General features: G+C 42.1%; 1 protein-coding gene across 1 annotated transcript in view; it reads left to right on the top strand.

Annotated features, from left to right (window-relative positions):
• Nucleotides 1-2,275: 2,275 nt before the first annotated feature.
• CDYL2 (chromodomain Y like 2) overlaps nt 2,276-21,568 on the top strand; it is a 60,206-nt gene continuing 40,913 nt past the window's right edge. Inside the window, exon 1 of the mRNA XM_041458986.1 lies at nt 2,276-2,714. Within this exon, the coding sequence (XP_041314920.1) occupies nt 2,691-2,714 (24 nt within the window). The 5' untranslated portion in view covers nt 2,276-2,690. The remainder of the gene's footprint in view (nt 2,715-21,568) is intronic.

The following is a 21,568-nucleotide window of genomic DNA, read 5'->3' as shown; positions in this document are numbered from 1 at the left end:
CAAATGAAATTGTCAAAAATATAGACCGGGTCATGGAGACTTCTTCCAATGTGGCACAGGGTGAGTTGGTCTCATTTCATCTGTCTGGGAACAGCAAAGCCCAGAAAGAACAGTTTGATTATTAGACCTGTCTCAAAATAAAAGACTTATACTCTTCTACAGCTTGGAAAGGGACTTTTTCTAATTCATTCAAGAGACCTTTGGAAAGAGTTGATACTCTGAAGGAATCCAATGGTTTCAGAGAATGAATATTTTTGTATGCATCTGAAAAACTACTCACCAGCTCTGACTGCCATTTTGATTACTGCTGTGGAAAGCTGCAAAATGTAGTTGTAGTGAAGCAGACATTGAAGAGATGTATTAAAACACCTACTTATTGATGGATATATTCTTATAGTCAACTCAATGAGCTGATTTGCTACTGTAAACAATAAACGCCACTTTACAATAAAACAAAATAATTGATTTATCACGAAGAAACCATGGGGTGTGATTATTAAGTAATGCACTGCTTGGCAATTAAGAAGTATTTGCTGCATTAATTATTGGAATTACTACACATGGGTAGTTTACAGTATTTCTTTATCTTTTCAACATTTTACTCTTCAAATACCAAATCCCAACAATCCAAATATTGCTGGCAAATTGGAAAGCAAAGGACAACTCTCCGGTTACCACAGTCAGGTAAAAAAAATGTCTTGTCCTTGGGAGTCCAACATCACCTCTGTAGACCACACAAACCATAAACGTCTTTGAGCTCCAAACTACCACTAGATAGCTTTTATTGAACTCTCAGTCAATACTAAACTGGTTAGCTGGCAAGTTCATAATCACCAGAGGTAATATTCACAGTTCAGGAGATGGGGTCAAGCAAGAGCTGGATGTGCATGCTTTTTTCCTACTTTCACGATAAAAAGTGACAATGTTCAAAATACCCAATATTGATATTTTAAAAAGGAATCCTCTCAGCCAGAAGAATCTTTGGCTTCACATCACTTGAACCACAGCGGGATTTTTGGTCATAAATAACATTTTGGAAATAATTCAGTGCTCAATACCAGCAACTTTTATTAACCATTATCACATTCAATAACCCTCTCCAACCCTGTGCTCTGAGCAGTGCCAATTCTCACATTCACATGGAAAATCAAGAAGGGAAAAACGACAAACACAAGAAGATGAACAAATGCCACAACCGTGGCAAAGCCAGACCATACAACATCCACCACCGATTCTGGGTTACAGAGAATGGCTGCCACTGGTCTGCTGTGAGGTGAGAACAGTGAGTCTGACACTCAGTAACAAGTAGAGCTGGCTGGCTACAGAGCCAAGGTGTGAAGAGCTGGTCAGAGAACACCCTCACAGTGCTCCTTCCTACCAACAAATAAAATACCAAGAGGACACTCAACACTTTACCTGGAGAAGCACATCCGCCACAGCCTGAAGCCACAGGAACACGACGTGGTGCTCATCAGCCTCCACAGGGAGCAGCCCTTACCTTTTCGGTGGTCCCAGCATCTCACTCAGGGTTCTTTGCCACATCCCACTTCCTGCCTCCTCTGCTGCAAAGTGCAGCTTCCCGTCACCATGAGCTCACTCTTCTTCACAGAATCACCGTTTGACAGCATCACTTATGGTGGAAGAGACCCTAGTGGGTCATCTGCTCCAACCAGCCTGCTCTAGGGTCATCCTAGAGCATGGGGCATGGCATTGCATCCAGACCGCTCTTGAATATGTCCGGACTCGGGTCACTCAGGGCCGGGTTCCTGTGAGAGAAGCCCCTCAGGCTCTGCAGCGATGCCGGGCGAAGGCCGCTGGTCAGTCAAGGCGCCACCCGGCTCACTCGGCCTCACCTTCACACGTTCCCCATCTCTCAGGTAAGCACAGCGGGGACAGCAGCGGCCATAAAGTGGCATTTTTCCTCCAAGAAACGACACAGGCAGCTCTAAAGTGGCCATGGCCGATGGCTGCGTGTCACCACACGCCCCCCAGTCGCTTCAAAATTCCGGCCACCGCCTCCACGTGAAGGGCAGGTGGCGGGAGGCCGCTGGCCTTCATATCCCCGAGTGGGCTGGCGAACCTGCAAAATGGCTGGGGGACAGCGGGAGAGGCATCGCCGTGCCCGGCGGGGAGCGGGGGCGAGAGGTGTCCCCGAGCCCCGCCGCGCTGCCCGGGCCCACGCTCCTGGGGCGCTCCCGCCCGCTCGGCTCCCTCGGCGATGGCCATGGGCGGCGGGGCGGCCACGCGGCGCCGGGGGGGCGGAAGGTGCCGCGGAAAGAGTTTGAGGCGGGGGGGGAGGAGGGAGGAGGAGGGAGAGGAGGCCGCCGTCAGAGCGGCCCGGGGACTTTCCCGGAGGGAGGGCGCGGGGGGACCCGTCCCGGTCCCGGTCCCCGCCCGGCGCGGGAGGCGGCGGCGGCGGGCGGGGTGTGAGGGGAGGGCGGGGGGCGCCGGCCCCGCCGCCGCGGGGGAGACGCGGCTCCCGGCGCTGTGCGCCCGAGCTGCTGCTGCTGCTGGTTACGCCAGCCCCGCCGCCTGCCTCTCCGCTCTCCTCGCCTCTGATTCTGCGCACAGCCAGCCCCAAAGCCTGTCATTCTGCAAAACACAGTTTACTCAACAGAGAGAGCGAGTGGGGGAGCGGGAGAGGTGGAGAGAGGGAGACGGCGCGGAGGAGCCCAGTCCCGCACCCCAGCATGGCTTCGGGGGACCTTTCCGAGGTACCGGGGGCCGCGGGGCGGGCGGGCGGCGGGGGGGGCGCCGGCCGGGGCGCCGCCGAGGGCAGCGGGGGCGCGTTCGGAGCCGCTCCGCCGAGCCCTCGTAGTTGCCGAAGAGCGGAGGAAATCGCCGAGGGAAGGGCTGGGGTGGGGGGAAAAGGGCTGGCGTGTGTGCCCGGGGGGGGCAGGGAGGGATGGAGCGGCTCCCCTCCCTTCCCGCTGCCTCTCTCTTTCTCTTTCTCTCTCTACTTTCCATCGGGCTTGATCTTAGCAGGCCTTGCAAGGGGGAAGGAGGAAGGAGTGAAGGAGAGCGAGAGTTAGCGGTAGGATGGGGAGGCGATCGCGGTGTGATGAGCCCGGAGAGTGGAGAAAGTCCAGGTAAAGTCATAGGCGCTCTGGACGTGCTGAATGTGCAGATTAGTGCGAAAAAATGCGCCTTAGCGCTGCCGGGAGGCGCAGGGATGGAGGCGGCTCTGCGCCCGCTGTGCAAAGTGCAGGAGCCGGCGCCAGGTTGCTTCACCTCCTGCCCGGGGTGCTGCGGGGGCGGCGGCCGGGCCGGGCCCCGGCTCCCCGCGGGCCGCAAAGTTTGGCGGGGGCCCCGCTCCGGGCGGCCCGGGGTGCGGCGACAGCGGCGGGGCAGCATCGGGCGACGGCCGCCGGGTCGGGGACAGGCAGGGAAAAAGGAGCCGCCGGGCAGTGGGCGAGACCAAGGCGAATTTTGACCTCCGGCACCCAGTTCCAATGGCCCAAATGAGAACGAGTCTAGCCACTCTTGCCACGCCAGAGAAGAAGAAGGGAGAAAGCTGAAATGAAAAATAAGACAGACTGGACATGGGTGTTTGAAATATGCAGTAAGCGGAACCAGGATGGAAGTGTTAAAAACACCAAACATGACTGGATGTCCTACACTTCTTGGTCTGGAGCACCTCCTCAGGCTCCACATTTCCTGGTGAAATGGCCGTTTGCATTGAGGTTCTCTGGAGTGCACAGTTTAAGAGCTAGGACAGAAAACATCACCTTCCAGTTGGAGCTGTGTGCCAGTGATAGGTACTGCTCAACCATCAGGGTGTGCTTGGGTGTAGAACTGCTGCTGTGGTTGCTTGGACATGGTTGGACTTATTCTCCGTTTGATGATCTTGATGATCAGCTGTAGGGACTCAAGTGCAAGAAGTGCAGGATCTGACAGGTGTCACGTAGACAGTTTTCACTTTGTCATTGTCTTTCAAAGTCTTTAGCAGAGGTCCCAGCTAAGGGATAACATTGCTCTGTTAGGATGGTATTTTACTGTGTGTGACACAGACCTCCTCTGAAGCGAGCAGCACTTAAACTCTCCTACATGGTGTTAAATTATCGGAAGTACATGATGATCTGGATAGTGTCATTGACCTCCTCCCCCCCGTCCATTTTGCAGTATCTGTCATTTAATTTGTAATTTCAAGGATATTGTACGTCAGCTGTATTGCTGTTGTGACTCCAGAATGGCCAGTGGGAGTTCCGTGAAGAACAACTTTGACCCAAAAAAGTTAGTGATACAATTTTAGGATTAGTAGCTTCTGGGCTGCATAGAAGACGTTCGCCTGGTGTTGTCTGAGTTTTCTTTAGACATTTGGATTAGTTCTAGAAAGAAATAAAGCTAGTATGTCTTTGGCTAATGGTAGCCATGCTGGATTACCTCTGACTCATCGTTTAAAAATTCTGCTGTTTTATGATCTTTGTGTTGTAAGATGATGATGTTTGGTAGTTGGAAGTGGGCAGTGTCACTGTGTGACATCCAAGTGAGGTTGCTCAAATGGTCACCTGGTGTGTTCTGTGAGGGAGCAGACCAACAGCCCAGTTTGCAAGCAGTCTCTTTGCAGGCATCTGCATGGAGGAATGAATTTTTGGTGCTGTGGTTCAGAGCCTCTGAATCACTTCCTTTCTTTGTTACTCCACTCGAAATACTTTTGCTTATCATTGTACAATATGGAAGAATTGTCTCCACCAGAACAGGTAGGTGGAAGAAGTGTGGATGTTCCTTTCTTGTTGTGTGAGATGTTTGGAAAATTACCTCAGCTGGTCATAGTGTAAAGTCTTCACCTGCATGTGGCAAAAATGTGTGCAGGGCTTCAGTTATCAATCCATTTGCATTTTGCATTTTGCATCTTCACTGGGAAGTTCTCCATGACAGAGGTCAGAAGAAATGTCTAGAAAGCTGAAGAGTTTGTATGTCTAATAGGTAGCAATTGTGTGGATGGTAGTGGCTTCATCTAAAAGATCACTTAGTTTTGCCACCCTGCTTTTTCCCCTTCCCGAAAAGCAGCTGCACCCAGGGGATTTATTAGAAAGAAACTCGTAGAGCTTGGATGTCCCACACCAGTTTGCAAGTGAGATGAAGTGCTTTGTGCCTTCAGAGCAGTACAAGTTCTTGAACAAGTAAAATGTTATGGGTCACAAAAATAACCATTAAATAGTTTCAGGATTTTACCTTGAAATAATTTGGGACTGTGGGTGTAAATAAATAATTTGGATCTTATGGTGACATTCCAAAGGTATAGCGCACTCCTGATTCCTCTCTCACTCATTAGTAATATCCAAATCCTTCAAGGAGTCTTACTGAACTTCATCAAGAAAGACCAATAATTAACTCTGCAATTTGGAGAATGTAATACTGGCTGAAAAATTATTTTTAAAGTCAATCACGATATAGAAGGCCTGAAAAAGCACATGGAAAAAGTGCAGTGTGTATATTGCCTGCATGAACTCATTGTACTTTGGTGGTGCCCAAGAAACTTTTATAAATATTGAAGTTTTGGACATAGATGTGCATATTTATCCTGTCAGTTCATTCATTTCCTACTGTCATGTCATTTTAAAAGGCTTTTTAACCTTCTCAACTTAAAGATAAATTCAATTTCTGACTTTATATTGAAGCAAAATAAGATCACAGACAAAATAACCTCAGTGTTTGGTTAGGTAGGTGCCTTTTTCCAGTTAGAAATGGCTTTTAATCATCTGTAATACCTCCTATTACATTTAGCTTAGGAGTGTGAAACAGGCACCGATTTATTCTAGAAGCAAAAGAACACCCATTAGGAGTTCTGTGTTTCCTGGTAGTCAGTTCTAGACCTGTGTGGTAGAACCAAGACACTTTACAGCAAATTATTCCATTATATGGTAAAATGTAGGTGTTAGGTTTGATGGTTTTAAGTACATTTTTTTCCCTTTACCAGTAAAGAATATTGTGTATCTTTTAGTGTAATTCTCAGGCTATATGAAATACTGGTTTGGCTTTGCTTGACTTTCATGTGCTTATGATTTCAAGCTTTTATGAGTGGGTGAAAGTGTCATGGAATATTCCTTTTTTTTTTTCCCTTGCTTTTCCTCTTAAGAGGTAACCTGTTAAATATTAAAGACCTATGGTGCATGTTTCCGTCGAAATAATAATCTGAAAATAAAGGACTGGCAAAAAGGGTCTTCAGAGTAGTCTTCAGTAAGGCTGCCCTGGTTTGCCTTGTGTTTTTCAATACTCTGTTGGATACATTGACAGGAAGCACTCATTCATTTCGGCAACAGACAGAAAGGGAAATGTATTTACATTTAAATCTCAACTTTGTTGATTTCACATTAAAGTTTCCAGTAACTTGAAGTAACATTTTTAGTTTTTCATGTAAATTTCCATGTACATTACCTGAACCCAGACAGTTATCTCACAGACTCTGGTATTTTAAGTCTATGAGATGGCTGTAGAGGGGATAAAAATTCCATATGAACTGTGCTCCTAACTTTTTTCTGAGCCCAGAGCATCCTTTTTACTGCAATAAAAACCTCCTTTACTGATGGATATGTGACCAGTTATCAGCGTTACAGAGATGCTCTTTAAACACATTCAATGCTTCTTTTAATTTAGTATTTTGGGGGGGTGGTATGCAATGAACACTATTAGACTTTGAGGGGTGATGAAGTTGAAATCTAAAGTGTTATTTTACCATTGTGTCAGATTGTATTACACCTTTGATAAGTGATCTAAAGATTACACCCAGTTCTCTGAAGGGGACTTAACATGTATACGTTTCTGGATCACAATAATAAAACCAGTCTTTAAAATTCAATAGTTATTGCATTAAAGGCAAGAATGACATTTTTAAAAATAGCATCTTCTCACTGAAATGATGCAATGCCCGTGGCTAGGAGCATGTCCACCACAGTGACACATCTCAATTCAATCTTAGTCTGTTTAATCAGCAGTGTAAGAATGAGCTGCAGTTTATTTCAGCTCACATGATCCACTAGAAAGATAACATACTTCCAGATAATTGCAACATTTCCCATTTATACCTGCACTCAGGTACCAGCAAAGTCAAAACTTGAAGATAATAATGGCACTGTTTGGGCTGCTGAATCCCTATGACATGTGGAGACATGCAGATGGGAGAGAACAGCGTTGAACTTTGGGATGCATGGTTTGGCTTGAGATGCAGGGTTTAGAAAATCATCTTGGCTTTACAAGGAAATGCAAGTTTTTGAATGTTGTGCTTTCCATCTTGCATCTCTTTCAACGGAGTCACTTTTTAGCAGAAATACATACTCAAACCTGCTTATTGAATAAACTGAAAAGCAGAAATCTATTTTTTAATTATTTCACATGTGTATTTTCTAAGAGGTGACTTGGAAGAAGATGGTGTATTTTAGTAAAGGTTATTATTTCTCAAATCAAGCTCTATATTGATACAATTGCTCTGTGGTGAAGGAATAGGACTGACTTCACAAGCAGAAAACAGTGGCTTGATACAGGATTTGGGGAACATAGAACAGTTAAGCACCTACTCCTTCTGTACACTGGCACGCTGTGGATGCAGTGCTGATTTCAGTAATACTGAAGCTGGCACTCACAAGCTCTAAGATTTGGTTGTCTGTAAGTAACACATTTTCCATTTTTTTAGTGGAAAATCTTTACTAACAACTATTTTGGACAATCAGCTATTTATCAATACATTATCACTGATCTGTTCTCAAAATCAGTGTTTAGAAGGCAACTGTCCTCAAAATCAAGCAACCTCTGAGCAGTATTAACTTCAGTAGGTAGAAATCCAGAAATTTTGTTGCTTAGTGAAAGTTTTCAGGACTCTGTTCCAAATGTGGTGTGATTTGCAGTGCAGACTGAATTCCTCAATCCTAAACTGGGCAATCATCTGTGGTATAGATTGAAGTATAAAGATGGTAACAAAGAGTTAAGCAGAGATCCCCTCTGCCCACGTCATGGGACTTCCCTAAATTAAAGTTACCAAGCAAGGTTCAAAAGCAGACCTGGATAACTCGGGCAATATTCATTGTCTTACTAAGAAATTCCAGTTTAGAGCTGCATATGGAACATTGCAATGCCCATGACTGTCTTGTTTACCTACATCATCACTGTTACCACAAGTCCAACTTCCTCATTACACTGTAAACTGCTGAGCATATTTTGGGACACCCAAAACCAATTGATTTCTTGTTACAATCTTGATAAAGTGTTTTATCTGGCTCAAGCGTAGCTTGCTTCAAGGTATAAGTCTTAAGTGTGCTGCTGCTTGGAAGGGACACTGAAATACACCTTTGTCACTCTTAAGAGCCTGAACATTTGAAGTGAAGGTGCCACCAAAGCCACTGAACTGAACAGGCTTCCTTCCCTTCAGTGTCCAGGTTCAGTGCCCATGACTATCCAAAGATTAAAATTGCATCATTTTTTGTAATACTTCCTCCAATGACAAATACACTGCTTTATTTTGGGCTGGTCTTTGATTGAATATTAAAATCCAGCAATAAACTCATTGCTTAGTAATTGCTTCTGGAAGTTAAAATATTTTGAGAGAGACAGCTCAAATAATGGCAAAATTTAAATGTGGTCTAATATTGAAGGAAATGGGCTAATTATTTTTTTATAATTATCAATGGAGTGATTGTGATGGCCAGCTATGTTGTAAATAGCATTTCTTTGTCCATTCATTTGACTTCTAGCATTAGTACAGTTTCTTGGCTCTGTACATTTTCATCAGCGCAATCCCTTTTTGTTGTTCCTTCTTATCCATATATTTTTCAGATCATTTTTGCAGCACATTTTATAGCACTGGCATCCTGACACTGGCAAAAAAATATTAAATACTTAACTGTTTCTTGTATTCAAACTATTAGAACAATATAATTAAAGTCAAATGTTTGTAATGTACATTCATGCAACTGCAAATATTTTGGTTTTGACAAAAGGAAATTCATCCTTTCTGCTGTTGAATTACAATGCCACACTCTTTGTTTACTAGTAAAACTTTACATTGGTAATATTGCAGCACTAAAAGGAAATACACTTGAGTCTGTTTTCTTCTATTACACAGAGCAAATGTAGATTACACTACTATTTCAATACTATCTCATTAAGAGTCCTGATATAAAATATTGCTGGAAATCTATTAGATCTCTAAGGACTTTCACAAGAAATTGATATGATTGACCTGTGTAGAAAAGAATGATTCTTCTCATGCCTCACTAAAAAGAGGAATTAGGCTGACTCTTGCAAAATGGTAAAGCGTAGTATGAGCAGAGACTACTACACAACACTAAAACAAAAACGCGATTTAAAACATCTGTCAGAAAGACACTTCTGTCTGAAAATAGCAGTTCCCCTACTTGAGCTTTCCTAAATGTCTCATAGAATACCCACAAAATTTGCACCCCATTCCTTCAGAGGAGCAAACCAGAAACAATGAGGATATTTTCTTCCTTCAGGTTCTTCAGTGCATTTATTTAGATTTTGTTGGGGTTTGGTGAAATCATCTTATATTAATCACTTATATGTGCTCATACCAAATGGATTAAGAAGGAATATGAGGAAGTACGCAGCACTGAGTCTGAGCACCATTGCATACAGATTAGTAGTACCTGTCAAAAGAAATAGAATTAGCAGATACATGTGAACATGTCTTGGTTTGGACAAGAGTTAACATTTTATAGGCCTCCTCACAGATCTTAGGGTCAATATTTAGAGAAAAATGACTCTGGCTGGTGCAAAGGGTTTTTCAAAAAACCTTTTTGTAAGATCCCAGAGGAGCAGCTGGTAACAAAACCAAACTGTGGTTCAGAAGGTTAGGTCATCTCTTAGACCACCTGGTTTACAGAGAGGTGTCTATGAATAGAGGTTTCAAACACTGGTGGTGGGACCTGTGTTGTACAACAGAGCCATCAATTACTTGAAAATAATCACATTTACTCCTGATAATTTATAGATTATTATTATTATTATTATAATTGTCAAGACAAAAGTTGGCAGTGAAGAGCTGAATGACAGCAAGTGAAATTCAGTGCTTACAAATGCAAGCTAATGATCAAAGGAAAAATAATCCTGACTATACATGCATAAAAATGAGCCCTGAAGAAGATGTTACTATTCTGGAGAAATCTTGGAGTCATAGTGGAAGGTTTCTGGGTGTGTCCACGTTAGTATTTTAATTTGGGTCACGTGCATGCCTTTGAAGTGAATCTCCGGGTGATCCCCAGTTTCCACACCTCTGCTTGCATCACAGCAGTGTCTTGGAGAGCAGTGACTGCACTCCCTTCCAATGAAACCAAACCAGAAAACGTGCTTCAGCTCCTAATGGGTGTCCTGTCCATGGGACCAGACTTCTGGCAAACAGAAGTTTGTATGTTATTAAAAAAGCAATTGAGAATGAAAGACAAGATGTTCATCCTTGTGTCCCTGGGGAACATGGTGCTTCTACCTCTGCAGCAGTGCAGCCACTGCCAGGAGACACAGAACTAGAAGTGATGCAGAGAAGGACCATCAGGGTGTTGCAGGGGATGGAGTGGCTGTCACTGAAATGACACCTTATGAAAACTTTCTGGCTGGGTAAAGAAGTGATTGAATGGTGTAGAAAAGACAGATGGGGGATGTTCAGTTAAGTCAGAGATGAAGGCTATTTATCATTGCACAAGAAAAAAATATGCAGCAAAGGAAATAATTAGGCAAGTGATGGAGGCAAGGGAAGTACTTTAAAGTATTTAAATCTTGGAACTCTTTGCCATGGGATGTTATGAAAATCAGAATTGTAAAAGGTTTCAAAGAACGGTAAAACAGGTTCTTGGCAGATTGATCCCTTTATACTTTTCAGCACAAACCAATCTTTAAACTGCTCATCATGAGAAACTGTGAGGGCAGAGCAAGGGCAGCACTTACTCCATAGATGCTGTTTCCTAAGCATCCAATACTAATTTCTGTTTGAATATACAACACATTGAGCTAAGTGGACCTTTAGTCTGACCTCGTATGGCAGTTCTTAGTTTTGTACTTACTACAGTCATTAAACAAACATAGTTATTGACTAAGGTGTTGATATGGTGTGCAGAGATCACAAACACACAAGCTTTACAAGCTGAATCCCAGTATTCTAATTCCTAACCCTTGTGAATTAATATCTTTGCAAAGCAAAAGACAAAACAGAATAGTGGGTTTGATTTCTGCTTTAGAGCCCTCACAGTCTAGATTGAGAATCACTGAATCATTAAGTTTGGAAAAATCTTCTAAGACCATTGAGTCCAACCATTAACACAGGACCACCATCTTCACCTCTTAAGTTGTGATCCCAAGTACCTTTTGAACACCTCCAAGGATGCTAATTCCTCCACTGCCCAGGGCAGCCTATTCCAGACTTCTAACAAGTTGCAGTGTGTGGTACAAGCCAACAAAAACATAGAAGAGAGGAGGTAATAAAGTAATATTGAATCAAAATTTTGTAATAAAAATGAAGTTTTGGCTCCTTGTTGTAGCTCTGCTTAATAACTAGGACCTAAGGGGTTAAAGATAAACTAGAAAACATTCCAGTAAATGCATGGCATGAGGCAAATGATTGAGTCAGTGTTACTGGAAAGTTACATTAATGGAATAATATGTTTCTGATGAACAAAACAAGTTTCTCCTACGAGAAAAGCATTTCAGCATCTAAAAGGGTTTATCCACAGCTTTCCCACATTTATGGTTTTGGATCAGATTCATAGACTTCCTTAATACTATACAGAATTGTCAGTCTGCCTTACCTGAATATACATCAAAAAGCCACTAACTTTTAATTAACTTTCAACAAACCCATCAAGTGGCTATTCTGTTGTTAGGGTTTGTTTTTTTTTTTTCCAGAAATGGTGATTATTAATATACTGATATATAAAACTGTCTCATTCTAACTGACCAGCCTGACCTGTCAAATTCTTTCACACATATACAATGAACTTTTTTGTGACATCACTTGGCAGTCACTGCAACAAAGGAAAGAGCGTTGCTCATGTATCTTATTATTCTTAGTAATAATTGAGATCTTAAATTGTGACATTACATAATTTTTTTTGAAGACTACTTTGTAAAGTTTGTTTGACTTTGCTAATGGACTCGCCTTTAAATGTTACACAGTTGAAATTTGCTCTCATATTTTTCATTTTTTGGGGAAGGGACAATTTTGCAAAATATGAAATTACATTAATGCACCTAATGAATTTGTCTTCCAGAAATCTTTTGTGATAAGTTTCAGGTATTTTAGCATAGGAAATGTTACAGGAAAGGTGCTGGAGAAATGCTGGGTTCACATGGAAGGAAAAGGCACAGTAATGCTTACAGGGCTTGTAAATGGGTTCTGAGAGAAACTGCAAAGATGTTGATCACAAATTGTTTTGGTGATTAATGTAAGGGAGGAATAGCAGACTGCAGTGCAAATGGGAATGCATGAATTTAGGATGACACAGCACAGGAAGACCTTCTTTGATGTGAAGCGACTGAATTTATCTCTACATAAGCAGAGGAAGTAGGAAACTTAGGTTCAGTAATGGTGCAACATAGCAAAGTTTCAAATGAAATAGGAATGTGACTCACATATTAAAAGCTATACAAGGAGGAGGAGGGAAATTTTAGATCCCAAATTAAGTACCAGGAATTAGAGGGAAAACTACATTTATGTTCAAAAATGACTTCACATGATTCCAGGGGAAGTAACCTGAAAGTTCTTAAAAGAATGATAAATACTGGCTGAGCAGGGGCAAGAACTTTGTGATTTGTCTGCAGTGACTGGAAGCAAGAGTCTGTAATAGAGTCCAGGGGCATAAACTCAAGCTTTCCACAATCTAAAAATTGGGAAAGTTGAGAAAAAACTTGTGTCCAGTAAATATTAGCACTGGTTCATCATTTTGTACTGTGCTGACAAGTCAGAACCAATGTACTGTACTACAGCAGTCAAAAAAGGACATGGTAGAGATGATGAACTTGACAGTGTTCTATTCATGTGGTCACTACTACAGACCTTATGCTACTGTTTGCTGCAGATTAATACATCACTGCAGTATGCAGTATTTGTACAGTCAGCAAAATGCATCATAGTATGGAAACAGTGATAAAAGTGACAGGAAACTGAAAGAATCAATAAAAATAAAAAAGAAATTATTTCTGGGGGTGTGTTTTTGTGTGTGGGTTTTAGGGTATTTTGTTTGTTTCATTTTTTACAGTGGAAATGCAAAATGACCACTTCTCTGTCTTTATGTATAAAAACAATGTGAGACAGGTAATTAAATAGACAGGCAGTTCAGGTAGCAAAATTCAATAAGACTGAATGTTCCTCTAACTTACCTTTATGGTCTGTTAATGTCTTATGTGCACTGATGGTACACAGAAGGTGTAACAGAAACACCAGAGAAAGTTGTGCTTGATAACATCTTTCAACATATACCAATGAAATAGCTTCTCTTTCCCCCTACACACAGAGAAACTCTCAGATTTCTTAAGAAAAGGAAAGGATGAGACCCTTGGGCAGCTTTTATGGCCTTCCCAGTGCTGCATTTTATTTGCCTCTTGGTGTCAAGAATGGTGATCATCAATTAACTGTGGGAAATGTGGGTCTCTCAGAGGAAAATATTTGAGTATCAATGTGCTGAGCAACACCTTCAGAGCCCGTGCGATCTGGATCAGCTCCTTCCTCTACTTTTTGCTGGTTTAGGGCCTTCTGCAGCATTCTTTTCACAATATGATGTGTTAGTGCTTTTAGGGAAGCTGAAGTGTAAATACACCGTCAGAATACGCAGTGAGCAGGTTGCCTGTGTGGCCTGGTGGAACTCAGAGCATCAGAGAGCTGTGCTCCTCCCCTGTCCTCACTCAGCATTTGGAGGCCATTGGAAGGAGACTTTTCAGCAGCAGCAAATGACTTCCATTGCCTTTCCTATGCATTGCATCAGGTGATGGGTTAAAGCAGGAGTGCCAAGGTGGCCTTGTCATCTCTCCCTGCTGACTAAGGTTTGTGTCAACAGTCTGTTGTATGGCATGTATCAAATGGATCAAGATAATAAAAATTACAGGCTCCAAGGAAGACACACCTTTTTTTTCATTGTACACATCCCAAGCTTTGCATTATTCTCATCAATCTTTTGTTACACTGAGAGTGTGCTTTCATTGAAGAGCAGCATGGCTCAACATGTGGACTACCAGTTGTAGTTGATAATCTCCTATGAGCTGTGTCTTGCTGCCTCAGGAAGCATTAAGAAATTGCCAGAATTGATGGAAGACTGTTCTTTTTCCCAGCTGAATAGCATCTTCCCAGCTTTGTCATGGGCACCACAAAGGATGACAAATCTTTTTCCTGCATTGTTTGACCATCCTCTGCTTTGGCTTTCTGACAGGACATCACGTTCAGTGTTTCTAGTGAGTTCCTCTCAGAAGCGTATCAGGTATTGCAGCGGCACAGGGTGACCACTTACTGACAAGCTGCTGTGGGCTGTGATTCAAATGGTTCTGCAACTGTGCTGCTGTTAGTTTTTGTGCTTCATCCACTCATGTCAAACACCACTGACAACCTGCTCTGTTTAGAAGAAAGGCAGGTCTCCTTTTAACATGAACTGAACCTTCTATTTGTACCATGAATGATGCAATTTCCTCCCCTGCTATTAACTGCTACTCTTGTAGCCTATTTAGTTTGCAGAGGAAAAAAGGTCTTGCTTACTGATCAATAAGAGATGTAGTTTACATATAGTTTTTATTTTGGATATGCAGTTTGCATTGCTAGTATATCTTAGCTTACACAACCCTTGATTTTCTACAGTCCATTTGAAAATATGTGCCCAAAGGACAGTTGACAAACCAAGGACAATATTTTTTAAAGTTTTTTTTATCCCCAAGTTACAAGGCAGAATTCCTTTAGTTAACTGAAATAAATTCTGCTTTAATATAACACTTTTCTAAGATGTCCAGATTCCCTTATTAATTCCAGAATTTTGTGAGCTCAGAACAGCTTTAACATAACTTTTCCTAAACATCTTTCTTACTTCATATCCATCTGCTGTTGCTCCTGTTACCACCAAAAGGCAGCCATTCCACGATAACAAGCATCTTAAAAGTTGCAGTGTAATGGCAGTTGATCTTTCCAAGTGCTGGGTTAGACACTGAGGATGTTGTTTAGCACTGAGAAATCACCAAGGTATGTTTTGGATGTACATTTAAATACATACACTTTCTCAGGCATTGAGGGGATATCTGAGGATTGCCTACAGATATTTAGTAGTTGATATATCACTTATTCAAGATTTAGAAAGTGCTTGAGAAGTAAGCCTCAGGGTTAACAGAGGAGCTGTGTGATAAGCCTTAGATCTCACAGAAGAACTGATAGCAAGACCTACCTTTTCATTCCCCCTCTGATTATACAGTAGTGCAGTGTGGCTTTGCAGAGACAGATACAGCCTAACTGAGGGAGGCAGAGGATGAACCAAGGCTGGTTTACAGCCAGTTTTGAGGCTTTTTTTTCTTTTGAAGTGACTAGTCTGTAGCTTCATTTCTGAGAAGGTTACTTGAGCCTGTGACTCAAACGGAGACATCTCCGAACGGGGTAAACCGGTGGCTGCAGCACTTGTGGGACAGAAACTGCTGAGTGCTCAGAGCACATTCCCCTCTGCAAACATGGTGGCAGCTGCTTTCGATCTGTGGCTTCTCACTGCTATTGTGTGAGGGAATCACACTCTGAGTTTCAAGAGCCACAACAGAGAGTAAGTAAAGCTGTGGCTCGTCTAGGACTGGGTGTTATTTTAATGAGCTTAATAAATCCTATATAGGACTGAAAGTTTCTTTGGAGTTCTCAGTCCTGCAAAGCAGCGCTCTCAGTCTGACCTTTGAGCCTTGTACACTGCAGAGCTCGGAAAAACTGCACCAGTTCCACGCTGCACCAATTTCAGCAACATCAGCAGCCCCAGTGGAAGTAGCTCACCCACTTTAGCAGCTGTTCTCAGCATCAAGTTGATCAGACATTGTGCTGCAAAGGGCTTCCACTGCCACGGCTCACCGCGGTCACAGACACTCACTGAACTCCAGCAGGTCCACACTCACGTAGAAACAAAATTATTTGCTGTGTGAAAAAAGTACAGAAGACAAGGACTTGGAATGTTTTTAACCAGACTCATCACATGATTAAAGCTGTAATGTTCATGAATGTTAATATTGTTCTTGTAAAGCATGAATGGCAAGGATTCATTCCATATACAGTATGGACACTGACCTTCAAAGGGAAAAATTCATTGCAGCAGCATTTGTCTTACTTTTGGCAAAGCAGGGTGATGAACTAGTATAATTTTTTTTTTTTAAGTACTATTACAGTTGTTTTCTGGCTACGTTACAATTTCATTAATGGATGTGTATTGTAAGTTATCTATCCTTGGACAGTCTACTTTGGAACAGTCAAACAAAAAAATCGCTTTTATAAAATTATTTCAGTGTGGTTTAATACCAAATGCTGAGAAATATGGTAGCTATACCAAGAAAATTAAAAGCCCTAGGGCTAAATATTTTTATAAAAGTCACTTAAAAACAGAACTTCAACCAACTAAGTTGACCTTGGTTGTTACAGTGCTGGAGATCTTGGGTTTTGCACAGCTATAAGTACAACGCTGTGTGAATCACTTATCAGAATCTGCCAGTGGTGTAAGGTTGTGACTTCTACTAATAAAAAATCTTCAGCCTTTGATTGAGATGATTAGGGAAATATCCAACATGCCATTGAAAAGGTTTTCAGGTATCTAAAACCAAAAGATACCTGAGGGTTTGGCCGTTAAGTGAAAATATTTGCAATTTTCCAGAATTATCCTGGAGCAAAAGGTTGTGTCTCTCTTCCAGGAAAAGGATGGCATCCTAGAACACAACAGGATTGCTGCATGTTTCCTTATGGTAGATCTGTGCTGCTCATTTTTGTGTGAGTGTAGCACAGACAAGCAGTAAATCTCCCATGTGGCATATGGACAAGGCAGTCGCTTCACCAGCAGGGATGTACAATTTGGGCAATACACACAGCCATTTCAAGATCATTCCTAGTCACAAACCACTTGTTCTATTCTGAAGGCTCTGTAAGGAACTTCTCCACTCAGCTCTGCTCCATTGCTCTTCCCATCCCTTCCCTTTGTGCTGCCAGTGGCATTTCCCTGGATGTTGCTAGCCTTGTTTTCGGGAAGTCCCCTGGCAGCCCTGCTCTGCCCCTGCCCATCTCCAGCTCCCTGGCATCCCTCTGCCTCTCTCTGCTGCCCCCATGCACAGGAAAGCCTGGAGGATGACAGGCTATCCACAGCTGACTCCACAGAGAGCTTCACCTCCAAACTAAACTCAGGGTGTATTTTTGAATGTCATGTAGGCTACAGAAGTGCTGCAAGGACAGGAAAGTGTTGCTGATGTCCCCCCTCTGTCTCCCTCACACTTGGCTGCGCTGAACCAGGGAGCTCATGTGCCACTAATGGAAACACTCACTGAATTTACCCCATGGAGTTCCCTGATGATGCAGATCTGGGTTATTTCAGTGGAAATTGATTCACTAGTCATGAATTTCATTTGAGAAAATCATGTAATTTTTGGTTCACTGTCTGCTCTAAAGTGACAGCAGCTCTTTTACATACCCCAACAGGCTCAGCAAACTATTTAGTCAGTTTGAGATTGAGAAGAAAATGCTGTTATGTCTTCATTTCCCAAATGCAGCTGATGGTGAATCACTTGTGCCTAGTGAATGGTCTGTCAGGTCAGCAAAACCAACCCCTTTCTTATTTTTGGGCACATATATCCAAAAGACACTTATTCTTTGGATAAAAAATGGGGATGTACTTTACTATGGTAAAAAATACATGAGACACTAACTCGAGTTATTTAACTCCTTACAATGTTTCATATGTCTGCTTTCAGGACACTCCTAGAGTGTTCTGTTTCAATTTGTTTAATTGGTATTTTGAATTCATGGCATACAATTTTTAATAACCCAAACACTGAAAAAAAATTTTTTTTCAGGTAAATTGTTAATTTTTTATAGATGTGAATCTTTCATAGACGACTTCTTCTTAAGCTTTTACACTTAGATAGTATTATGACTCTAAATTAATCCAAATACATATGTAGCACTTGAACTTTTTGCAAATGAACAAGGCTGTTGTTTTCCTGTTTCCAGCAGGGTAGATCTGTGCAGATGTAAAGCAGTTTGTAGACAGATGTGGGTAATTATATAGTTGTTTGCAGTGATCCAGTATAGCACAGTGAAAATGTCTCTTTGGCCATGTGACTGAGCACATGGGTACGGATTTAAGACAATAAGTAATAAACTTCTTTTACCAAAAATAAAACTGGGGCACAGAACTTAGCACATCTTCCTTGAATTCAATTTTTCCATTTTTGTTAGTCAAAATTGTGCCATTTTAAGAGGCGCAGTGTTTTTCTGAGGAATAAAACTAAGAAAGAAGTTACTGATATTGATCTGGTGAATGCAGTTATTATAGTTACACACTTCATAAAAGTGCTCTCTCCCAGTAATATACAAGATAACATGAATTTGAACTTTAAACACAAGTGATGAACCCTAACATCTAGGATGAAGTTTCAGAATATGACTCTAAAACAGCTACAAAATTTTAGACAGAGCCATCACATTAGCTCCCAAATTTTACAAAATGTAAAGAAACACTGAGACCATCTGTTCAGTAAGTTGCAAACCACTTTGCAGGATTTAATGTTTGGAAAATTAAATTAACTAGGAGATATAAAAAGTGCCAGTGGCTGGAAGTTTACCCTTCAAAATCAGAGTTGAGGCACACTTTTTAACATTAAGGTTATAGCATTCTATTTATGGGATTGGATTCACTACCAGCAATGGTGTACTTCCTGTGAATCTCTTCAAATTAAGACATGATGACTTTGCAATAATGTGGTTTAAGTAAATCAGAATTTGGGACCTCATGCAGAACATGGATGAAGAACGTTCCTGTGCAGCCCAGGATGGGTTCATTGGGTATAATTGTCCCTTGTGGTGTTCAAATCTGTAACTGTGAGCCTGTAAGTAATGTCCTGACACACAAATAAGCAAATCTGGGCCCTCATACTGAAAAGAAACATGGTTTCCTCTTAACAGAGTGGCTCTGGGACTTCTTTGGTGCCCTGATATGCAAAACTTGTTCTAGATCTATATTTGAGTTTTAATCTATGTTTATTTGGATTTTTAGTGTTATCAAGACACTATATCCCCAAAGGTTTATAGCCACAGAATAAACATTTATCAAAAAAGGAAAACTTCGGTGACATTGAAAAAAAATTTCTGATATCACAGGTCATTTACTCCAGCAGGTCACTATTATTTTAATAGTTCTGTGTTTTCATTGTAGATTATAGTATACACTAAACACCTAAAATGCTAGAAACCTCAAGCTCGTATATGCAGAGTCTGTCTCACCATTATTTTTACAACATTTGATGAACAGGATATAATTAGCTTTTTATGTTAAACAGTGGTGAAAAAGCTATAGTTTGAAGAAAGGCATGGTGACCAACTGTTGGAGAATGAGTTCTAGTGTGTGAATAAACTATAAACTTCCAGTATTTTGCGCTGTTTCAAATAACAAGTGATTTCAGACTCTAATTCTTTAGAATTACACACTTTTTCACTGTACACACAGTTTATTTAGATTATCACTGGATGCCCTTCATTGAACAATGCCCACAATTACTTACATAATTAGATTTAATGTTGCTGACTTAGGAGTCTGTGACTAGATGGGCACCAGAAAAGGGACAGAACCTTGTCTTGGGGATGGTTTATTATCCCAGATCATTTTGGGGGTTTTTGATTTGTTTGTGTCCAGAGTGGCAGCTGTCCCTGCCCCAGCTCTGGGGCTGTCTCTCACGATGTTTGGGAGCCAAGATGGAGTTTCCAGAGGGAGCTGGGGGGCAGGGTGGGAGGCAGCCCTTTCATTTCAGCACATTCCGTTCAACTGGATATGCGCAACCGGTGTCTTTGACCAGGGATCCTGCTGTTTCTGTGCATTTTGCCTGCTTCTTTTTGGTTTGGGTTTTTTTTGTGTGTGGTTGGTTGGTTGGTTTGGGTTTTAGGTTTTGCCTGCTTCTTTTTGGTTTGGGTTTTTTTGTGTGTGTTTGGTTGGTTGGTTTGGGTTTTATCTTGCTTTGGCACTGTGACTGAGCTTGCCAGCTTGGCTTCTTTTGCTGCTCTGCCATTGGGAAGCCCAGAGCCAGTGCATGCCCGCCAGGACCAGGAACACCCTCATTTAGCACCAGTGAGCAATCCCAGGGACTCTGCTGTGTTTGGGAGCCGGGCTGCTGCTGCCCAGTCCCCGACGTGCCTCCACGGCTGCTCCAGGGTTTGTGCTACACTGGCGCTGTCTGGAAGGTGCCGTGGTCCAGCTACAGCTGCAGAGCTTCTGCTGCCTCTTGCTTGCTGCCCCACGTGAGCCTGCCCTGCCGTTCCAGCTTGCTGTTCCTGAGGTTTCCTGCTCCTTTCGCTCTCCAGAGGGGACCCGGGGATCGCTGCCCCGGTGGGTTTGTACGGGAAGCTCCTTCTCCATCCCACGCCATTACCGTGCAGAGACAGGCGGCCGGGCTCGCGCCACAGCGCCCCCTGCAGCCCCGGGGGAATCATTGCAGCCCTGCCCGGCCGGGAGCCAGCAGCGCCCCTGCTGGCTGTGCCCGGAACTGCACCCAGGGGAAAGTGCCTTTGGCCCAGAGAGGCTGCGGTTGGGTTTCTGGGGGGAGAGTTACACAATGCAATATTTATTCGATTTTTATATTTTTAATAAACATGGTTTTTCTCACTTTCACCCCCCATATCAATTTCTCTCATTAACAGAAGAAAAGGGAGCTATTGAAGCCCTTTTTTCCTTAAAAGAAACACTCATTCCAAGGTGTTTTCTCCTGAAATTTGTCTCGAAACCGAGACAAACCAAAATCATAACATGCAGAATGTAGGGTGGAGAGAACCTGAAAAATATCTTTGTTCCTTAAAGATCTAACTTTTTAATCATATTTTTAAGGCCTATTAAAAAAAAAAAAAATTGAGGCCAAATAGATTTTTTTTGTTGAAGATAAATTGCACTTCTGACCCTTACAAAAAAAATTTAAGTGGCTTATTGATTAACTTGGACAGGACTGTCCATTTTGATACATATAGTATTACAAAGGGTTTAAAAAATGAGAAGGTACATCACCAAACAACAGAAAGTAGAAAGATATTCAGATTATCTTGAATAAAAATTTGATATTCTATGGCTATCAGAGAAATTTATTAAACACCTCACAGTGCTCATCTGAGTAAGGAACATTTCCAGCAAAGTATAGGAGATGTACAGGTGATTCAGACACTTCTTTCTTAATGTCACCTTTGGAAGATTCTTTCCAGCCATTTAGAGAGAAACTGGAGACTATTCTATCCACTTTTCCCCAGTGTCATCTAACCAGTATTTATCCTTACACGTGTCATAAAATATCTGTGATTCCCTCTAGAAGTAATTCACAGGTGCAAACTTGCCTTTTAAAACCTGCACAAACTATTTATGATTGTTGCATTAATGGAATCAGCAAGGCAAGAGCTGTAAAG

This window comes from Pyrgilauda ruficollis, unplaced genomic scaffold, assembly GCF_017590135.1.
Source record: "Pyrgilauda ruficollis isolate IOZ18807 unplaced genomic scaffold, ASM1759013v1 scaffold13, whole genome shotgun sequence".
NCBI classification, from domain to species: Eukaryota; Metazoa; Chordata; class Aves; order Passeriformes; family Passeridae; genus Pyrgilauda; species Pyrgilauda ruficollis.
This window is presented reverse-complemented; position numbering and strand designations above follow the sequence as displayed.